At 41.1% G+C, this 9585-nt stretch overlaps 1 protein-coding gene across 1 annotated transcript; it reads right to left on the reverse strand.

The window, feature by feature from the left end:
• Positions 1-1097: 1097 nt before the first annotated feature.
• Positions 1098-9323, reverse strand: prokr1a (prokineticin receptor 1a). The gene is made up of 2 exons (XM_044342901.1): positions 8865-9323; positions 1098-3648 (listed from the first exon to the last, which is right to left on the reverse strand). Exons 1-2 carry the CDS (start codon positions 9290-9292, stop codon positions 2949-2951), a joined length of 1128 nt encoding a protein of 375 aa, XP_044198836.1. The 5' UTR covers positions 9293-9323; the 3' UTR covers positions 1098-2948.
• Positions 9324-9585: the final 262 nt, after the last annotated feature.

Genomic DNA, 9585 nt, shown 5'->3' on the forward strand with positions numbered 1-9585 from the left:
TTCCTAAAAACCAGGAATAGAAATCAGGAAAACTAGTTTTTAACAAACAAACAGGAGGAAATACTCCATTTGTTGGGGACTATTTTAAGTGGCGGATTAATCCACATTTTGTGTTCTAGTGGGTGTTTCTGGCAGGAGGAAAGTGTGTGTGTGTTGTTAGGAGATCAGTTCATTGTTTGTTTTAGTCTTTTTGTGGGATTTGTTGACAATAAAAGACGACTAAAGGTTTACAGTCATGCTAGCAGCTCCGTGAGGCTGTTTGGTGCTTTGAGCTAAATGCTAACACGTCTGAGCTACATTTGCTAACAGACTCTTTTCATGGCAGAAATTTTGGCTTGTCAAATCTGGAGAAGCACCGGTGGACTTAATATCGTTAATGATGACTGCATGGTTCCAGCACTCTGGTATTGTGTATGCTCACTCACTGCCAGGGCTTACTGGAAAATGTCTGCGGTGAAAAGGGTCTATTAGCATCAAACACAAGCTACAAGATGATGAGATTGTCTTTAGTTTTTCAGATAATTTGTCGGGAGATCACCAGATTTATTATAATTCATCCTGAGGGGTACATGAATGTTTTGAACCAAAGTTTATGGCAGTTCATCCAATAGACACCACAAATGTCAACCTCATGGTGGCACTAGATGAAAAGTCAGAGGTTCACCAAAGTCAGTAGGCTTCATCCTCTGAGGAACATGAATGTTTGTATCAAATTTTGTCCCATTCCATTGAGTATATGTTGAGATATTTCACAGGATAAGTGAAAACTTTGACCCAAAATTTCAGGGGATCACTTAAGTCACTACAGTTCATCCTCCGGGCACCTACAGACGGGTGACACATTAAAGGAAAAACCGGTAAGTCTCAATTCTAGACCCCTACAGTGAGGGGATCCAGTGGCTCTGTTATGCTATGGAAGGCGTTTTGCTGGCATGGTTTGGGTCCACTTGTCCCCTTAGAGGGAAGGGTCACTGCTAATCAATACAAAGTTGTTGTGAGTGATCAGCTTTATCCTGTGATGAAACATTTCTATCCTGATGGGAGTGTTCTCTTCCAGGATGACAATGCCCCAATTCACAGGGCACAAAGGGTCACTGAATGGTTCGATGAGTATGAAAATGATGTAAATCATATGCTATGACCGTCACAGTCACCAAATCTCAACCCAATAGGGAGATTTTGAACTGTTAGACAGCGCTCTCCACCACCATCATCAAAACACCAAATGAGGGAATATCTTCTGGATGAACGGTGTTCATCCTTCCAGAACAGTTCAGACACTGTAGAATCAATGCCAAGGCACACTGAAGCTGTTCTGGTGGTCCAACACCTTAGTAAGACACTTTATGTTGGTTTTTCCTTTGATATGTCACTTGTCTGAATGTGTGCCAAACTTCATGGCAATACATCCAATAGTTCTTGAGATATTTCAGTAAAAGACAAAAGTGTCAACCTCAAGGTGGCACTAGAGGAACATTCAGGGGATCATCATAGTAGGATCCATCATCTGGGGAACATGACTGGCTAAAACTGAATACCATTGCTAAAAATATGGAGTTTCACCAGACTTTTCCTTTAAACAGCAAACATTTGCAAGTTCTCTTATGTACAAACACAGTAAAAACTTTTACAACAAGTAACAAGAATCCAAGAATTTTTCTCACACATGCAAAAATCCCCCAGGTGGTTTTCCCACATGTAACACAAAAACAGTCCACAGTGTCTCCACTGAAGCTTTGATGCTGTGATGTAACGCATCATCGTCATTGAAACACACCTTTGTCCCCGTGCTTTAAGACGTCAAACTGGCAGGATTCTTGTTACCTTGTGAGGCAGCTGGATTTGCGAGATCACACGAGAATCCATCTTGTCAGGTTTCTGGCAGCTGCAGGCGTGGTTTAGGTGTGACAACAGCGAAAAGTGACTGTTCGTTCAAAACAACAATGGCAGTGTAGATGCTGCTATAGCATCAGTTATATCAGAACTGGAGAGTATTTCATCATTGAAAGAAGAGTAAAGAATGGCACTGAAGGTTTTTGTCAGTGGAAAAGATGTTTTCGTGGAAAAAGTCCTGGAAAATGCCAAAATACACCAAAAATATCCTGAAAAGCAATGAGTGGTCCAGTAATGTGCAAGAAAATGACGCCCTGGAATTCACTCTGACATATGAGCATATTTTTCCGACTGAAATTTGCACTCAATTTGCATCTCAATGTTCCTCAGCATAGACACTCAGGAGTCTCCTGGATTATTGAACCATTCTATAATGTCAGTTATAAACATCTGTGTTTGTTTATGAGAAATCCTCTTCTTTCCTGTTAGTACTACAGTACCCATGAGCCTCAGCAGCTGAAGACACCTGCCAGTGCTGTGAAATCAGAGTTGTGGCATTTCCAGAGTATTTCGTCACTGTGACTGTAACTGTCACCATTGATCCAAAATATGAATTAATCAGCTGACTGGAAACAGGATCTCAGAGAAGCTCTCTGATTGGATGTTTCTTGCAGCGGTGCTCTCTGTGATTTGTAGTTGACTTTTTCCTAAAGTTGTTATGTACACAGTCTTGTACCTTTTGACTTTTTAGCTCAGCGTTTCACTGTCATGTGCTGATGATTCAGAAGAGTTTCATGTCTATCCAAGTGTTGTGTCCATTAATTCCCTGCAACTTTATCGGATGAATCCTTAAAGATAACTCCATGAAAAGCGTGGGAACTCTGGACGCTGCGGACACAGTACAGCTTCTCCGGATACCTGGAGCTGCTGGAACCTCCGGATGCAGAGCAGCTGCCTCATCTTTTTATTTCTGGATTCGTTATTGCGTGAAGCTCAGCCGGTATCTCCCACCTTCAACGCACATGTTCTGGCGCTCCAGCTGGTAATATGATTCCTTTTGTGCGCCACTATGATGTGATTCCTGATGTTTAAGCTGCTGCTTGAACGTTCAAAGTCTACCTCAGCCGACCTCCTTCCGCATCCTCCGTCACTCGGAGGGATGAGGTGCGTGCCTCCCCTTCATCCACTGACTTGGCAGCCACAAAGGTCACCAGTTTCAGCGGGAACTTGCCCGCCTTCTTCAGGCGCTTGGTGTTGTTTTGGACACTCACAAAGCAGAGCGTGTTGATGATCCCGTTGCTCATGGCGATGCACTCGATGATATAGAAAGCCACCAGCGAGTTCCTGTCCCTGGAGATGAGGGTGGGGTAAAAGTCCCGCAGCAGGGCAAAGCCGTAATATGGCGCCCAGCACAGGACGTAGGCGACCAGCACCAGAATCAACACCACCACCGTCCTCCGTCGCCTCTGTAGCCGCTTCCGGATCTGCTCCGTCTGGAAACCCGGAACATTCTTAAACCACAGGTCCCTGGAGATCTGGATGTAGCATACGGACATGACGGTCACAGGGCCCATGAACTCCAGAACGAAGATGAGGAGGAAGTAGGAGCGGTAGTAAACCTGCTGGTCCACGGGCCAGATCTGGGCGCAGAAGGTCTTCTGGGTTTGACCTTCCACGTGAGGGTAGGTCGTCTCAGAGGCCATGTAGGCAGATGGGATAGAGATGAAGATGGGGACGATCCACACCGTCAGGATCACGCAGTAGGCCGTCCGGTGCTTCATACGAGGCTTCAGAGGGTAGAGGATCGCCATGTACCTGCAGACAGAGGGAGAGCAGTGTGGTCTCATCTTTTATGACAAACAGATGTGGTTGATTTGATTTATTTTCATCAAAGGAAAATTCCATTTTTTTTCAAATTTTGCCAATTATTCTCATAATTGTGTCCATTCTGACTATGGACTATGGATCATACTAACTTTGCACTCACCACCTCCGTTGTAGAGATTTGACAAACTTGACTCCGGCAAAACTACATCTATCAAAGCAAGCAGTGCTAAAGCTTTCCGAATTAGAAATTATTTTGATGATCAATTAATCATTTTTTAAACAAGTGTGAAACATTTGTTCCTCACATGTGATCAACCAATCCAGGAAATAATATGCAGATTAATGGATAATGAAAATAATCTTCGGTTGCAGCCCTATTCCAAATAAACTTAAGTTTTAGATCATTCATTTCAAGTGCTTTTCTTGAGTCCAACTGAAAATTAAACACATTGGGGTATAATCACCAAAGTCTTTCTCTGTTTCTCTCCTCAACAAATGTTGATTTTCACTTCCAAGAGAAATTAAATATCATTGCATTAATCACAAAATTCAACTCTCCTCATTCAAAACTTTGAATTGAACTGGGGTTTTTTTGTCTTTAAGGGAAAATTTGACAATGCTTTTTGTGATTTTCTTTTATTTGCTGACCAATCAGAACAGAGTGGGCTCATCAGGAGGCGGGCCTTAAAGAGACAGGAGCTAAAACGGCCTGTTTCAGACAGAATCTGAACTGAGGGGCTGCAACTAATAAATATTTTCATTATTGTACAAACTACTGATGATTTTCCTGATGAAATGAGTCAAAAAATGTCAGAAATAATGAAAAAAGTTGACATTTAAATTATGCGTTTTATCCAATCTAATGTCCAAAACCTAAAGAGATTCATTAACTGTTTCTGGAGAAAACCAGCAAATATTCACATTTTTCAATTATTTTTTTCTATCTATCAGACTATTAGAGTAATTGTTTGAGCTTTTATCTTTTTTCTGCCTCTTAAAGACATCATCACATGCAGACACGACTTGTTTGAAGTTGTTTTTTCTGCCTGACAACCATGTGGGTGTTCGACTTGATTCAGAATTGTTTTGCGCTTTTAAAGGAGGCGTAATAATCAACATTGAAAGCTGTATTTGATGTAAGTGTTGCACACTGTTGGTGTCTCCTTTTGGAAGCAAACCAGAACACTATAATGAGCTCATGATTGTCAGATCTGATGTTCTCTGTTGTTATCAGCTGCAGAAGTCTCGTACCCTTGATCCAGATCTGAGAAGGACACAATCAGACACGCTGCCAGATGTTTGGCTGTGAACACTCAGAGACTCTCTGGGAAACCGGAACAACTCTTACAACACAGATACATAGTGATTATCCATCTTTCCGCTCTGCAGATGCTATTTAAACAGGGTAGGGATGTCAGCCATGACAAATGAATCATTGGTGAAAGCCAACGATGGATTTAATTCAGAAGCTTAGGGGAAGCCCAGAAGCAGCTTTTATCACAGCAGAAGATAAATCATCTCTGGTCAGACCGTCCTCAGAGTCCTGAGGTCTGTTTGACGTGGAGAAACCCAGACATCCTGCACAATATCACCTGCTTCAATACTTGTTTTGAGGTTTAAAAATGTGTCATCAAAGCTGACTGACAAGGCTCTGAAAACTGAATGAGAAAGTTCAGCTGAATAGAGGTCTGCCTGCTGCATGCTAATAATAGTGATCTATCAATCAATCAACCCAAGCAGCAGCTTTCATACAAGTCGAATGCAATTCAAAATGCTTCACAAGTGACTGACAAACACACAGGAAGGTAAACATGGATAGGGATAGCTATATGATGCTTCACTAAAGCTTAGCAGCTTGTTATCAAGTGAAACCAGATTTAAAAAGCTGAACTGTAGCTCATTAAATTAGAGTCAATATTGGTTATTATTTAGATGTAACTGCCAGCAGATGCAGCCGTTTTGCCACAACTATCAACACTTCTGTGGTTCTTTTCATTAACTGGGAGATATTGCAGCAGAAATTTCTAATATCTCTGACGAGGAACTACAACCAGAAGGCTGATGTGAACATTTTTCCCATTCAGCTGAATGATACATTTGACACAATGGATAATATAACAAGCTTTTAAAATACAACACATTGTTAAAGATGAAACCAGTGGTTTCCAACCTTTTTGTCTTTTGACGTCTTACAAAAAGCAGTGTGTAGTCGGGGTCACATTTCACATGTCTATGAGTTGTTAACAGCTCCACCAAATAGTGATTTTTCCCTCTAAACTTCTCACATGCTTTCATTTCAATAAATGTTCAAATGATCCAATATTTCAGCAAAAATCAAAGATTAGAGAAAAAGTCCAGAAACTGAAAACAGATTTGTGTATCAGAACTTTGTTTTTTCTTCTTTCCTCTCCCATTAATCATCTCACCACCCCTCAGATTTATCTGCTGACCCTTTGGAGGGGCCCGACCCCTAGGTTGGGAACCACTGGACTAAACTAGCTAACTGTATATAAAGTAGTGTAAACTAGCTCCACCTCCAGCAGCTACAACAGTAACATGCTGCTCTAACACTGATGCTTCACTATTAATAATCTAATGATGTCATATATAATAATATATCAGTCAGAGGGACCAAACCACTACTTTTACTGCAATACTTTAACTACATCAAGCTCATAATACTTATGTACTTTTACTGCAATACTTTAACTACATCAAGCTCATAATACTTATGTACTTTTACTGCAATACTTTAACTACATCAAGCTCATAATACTTATGTACTTTTACTGCAATACTTTAACTACATCAAGCTCATAATACTTATGTACTTTTACCTAAGTAGGATTTTTCATGCAGGACTTTTACTTGTAATGGAGTATTTTTACATTGTTTTATTGGTACTTTTACTTAAGTAAAGGATCTTCTTCCACTGCTGTATTTATCTTTATTTATTTTTAATCTATTTATTTTTGTCTTATTTTCTGTATTCCTCTATGTGTTCCTGTGTTCCTTGAAACTGTGAAATAAAAATGTTAAAAAAAAAATCATTCTGGACCAAAGAGTTGAACAGACAGTCGGACCAACATCTTCATCCTTAAAGCAGCACAGCTTATGTGGCTAAAATCCCTCATGAAATGTTTTCTATGTACAGTTTGTTCCTCAGTGCTGCAGTTACTGTAGCACTGCAGAGGAGGCGTGTTTCACATCTTGCACAGTTTTTACACAAACCATGGTTATCACAAACAAACTAGAACGAGGCGTTCGTCTGTTCCCACACACACATATACATGCCGTAAACATGATCTGGTCACAGCTGACAGTCATCTACATGCAGGAGGAATAAGCATGAAGGTGTTAAGTGGAACACACATAAACAGAGAGAGAGAGGGTTAAGAGGGAGACAGCAGAGTGCTGTTAATGGAGGTGGGGAAACAAGGGTGGAGGAGGAAAGATGAAAGTGGAGGAAAGTAATGAGAATTTTATTATCTAAGAAAAGAGTAATGTGGGGGAAGGGAAAGAGAGAAAAGAAGAAAATGTGGAAGAAAAGTAAAAAGAAACATACAGATAAAAATTTCCTGTGACACTACTTTACATCTGCACAACTACTCAACAGATATCAGTTAAATTTACTTGGGATATTTATCATCCCCAGAAGATAAATCCTAATGAAATATCAACATGAAACAGGCAGATTTCCATGAACTGTCCTGATCACATTCTTGCTTCTCAAAGGATGAACCCTTTTGATTTAAAACACTTCACATGTCCAGCTCTATATTTATATTCTGGGGCTCTACTGGAATATCTTTGTATGATTTCCAGTTAAAAACTCCTTATTTATCTTCTACTGGTCCTTTATGCAGCCCCTCAGTTCAGCCTCTGTCTGAAACAGGCCGTTTTAGCTCCTGTCTCTTTAAGGCCCCGCCTCCTGATGAGCCCACTCTGTTCTGATTGGTCAGCTTTCAGGAAGCTTCCTCCGGCTCCGGAGGCTACGTAAACAAACTATAGTAGCAGGATTTCACTTCTTTTTCTCCTTCTTTACTCCAAATGTCAACTTCTCAAATCCATCCGTACATGTTGGAGCCTGAATTTGATCCAAAACATGCGAGTGGACAACGCAAACAACACATGGAAAAACCTTAGCAACAACCTCAGCAACAAGGCTACAGAGCAGATACATGCGTGAAAGATCTGACATCGTCACAAGGAGGAAGTAGAGGTAACTTTGTAAATGAAGTGTTTAGAGCAGGTTGACTTTTGTCTTACAGGAAGCATTTTTATATACGTTTTATATACGTTAACCTCAAGTTTTTGAAACTTTGACCATTATCATCGTAACAGCATGTAAAAAAAATGACAAAAAGCATTGTCCCCTTTAATGACCCCATTACTTTTCCTCAAATGCCACCACCCCAGTACTATAAAACTTATTTTAGCACCCTAATTAGTTGATGGTTTAATTTCTTACTACTGTGGTTTTACAAGATCTACATGTTTTTCCAACTGGGTGCTTCCTGACATTTTTCTTCTATGAAATAAGACAAATTTGATTGAACTGTTCACAACACAAATCCACATCATAGCCGTAACATACGATGAAGGGTAAAAATTAACATTACCATTGCTTCATTCAAGAGCAGTTTCCAACAGTTGGAAACCACAGCACTAGCCCCATATGCCACTGTGTCTCATCCACAGTGTAGATGTCAGCCTGGGATTCATCCCATTGAATAGTGTTTTCTCTTGTAAAATCCAAACATACTGTTTGAAAAAGCAAGTTTGATCAGAACTGACTCATTGTTGCCCTCTTCAGTCCAATGGAGAGAAAAACATCCACAGCAATTAAAGTTCTCAGCAATAGTCCTTTTTATGTCAAGTTCCCTCCAAATGTAGTTTAATCAAATTTCAAGTAAATTGGCAAAAGAAAATACAAATTAATGCTTGTTCCCATCCACTCCTGTTGTGTGAATATTAGGAGATGAACAGCTGGTTCGGAAAGTTACCAAAAATGTTGGAGGCATTGTGTGAGGGGAGGTTTAAGACCACGTTAAAGATCTGTCAGTTTTATACTGAGGCCTTTACTTTCTGCCAGATTTAATTTACAGTAAACCAGCAATTTATGAGATATTCTGTGAACCAACCAATCAAAAAACAACCAAACAGAATCAATAACCTCCTTGGTGGACTACAGGGAGACTCACCTGTCCACAGCGATGGCCAACAGAGCGTTGGTGGACACGTAGAGCGAGACGGTGCGCAGGTAGTTTGTGGAGGCGCAGAGCAACAAGCCGTGATCCCACGACAGCTGCTTCACCACATAGTAGTCCAGCAGGAAGGGGCAGCACACCGCCGCCACCAGCACGTCCGATACGGCCAAGTTGGCGATCAGCAGGTTGGTCAGGTTGCGGAGCTGCTTGTAGCGGGCGAGGCTGGCGATGAACAAACAGTTCCCAATTCCACAGATCAGCATGATGCCCACCAACACCACCGCGATGACGATGGTGGCCACGAAGAAGGCCCGGCCCTGCGTGGTGTCCGGGATCTCATCCAGAGGAATCTCGTAGTCCAGGTTTTCGCTGCCCAGTAAGTAGTCTGCTAGAGCCAAGCTGTTGTTGGTCGGGTCACCCATTTTGGATCAGGTCAGCATGCTCAGATGAGAGTCTCTGCAGGGAAAGAAGAAAATAAATTAACATTCTCAACAACTGTCTGCTCATCAGCTTTTGATCATATCACATGATCCTCACCAGCAGCGGGAGTTTGTTGTCATGGTATTATAGATTACAAATTTCCATTTTTCTGTATACAAACTAAGGTTAGTAAGGATGTCTCGTCCATGTTGGCTTGGAAGTTGACATTTGCTGGAAAAGATCATTTGATAAAATCAAAGGCCCCAGAGCAACTACTAAATGGTGCTTTTGGTCA

Source organism: Thunnus albacares, chromosome 3, assembly GCF_914725855.1.
Source record: "Thunnus albacares chromosome 3, fThuAlb1.1, whole genome shotgun sequence".
Lineage (NCBI taxonomy): Eukaryota > Metazoa > Chordata > Actinopteri > Scombriformes > Scombridae > Thunnus > Thunnus albacares.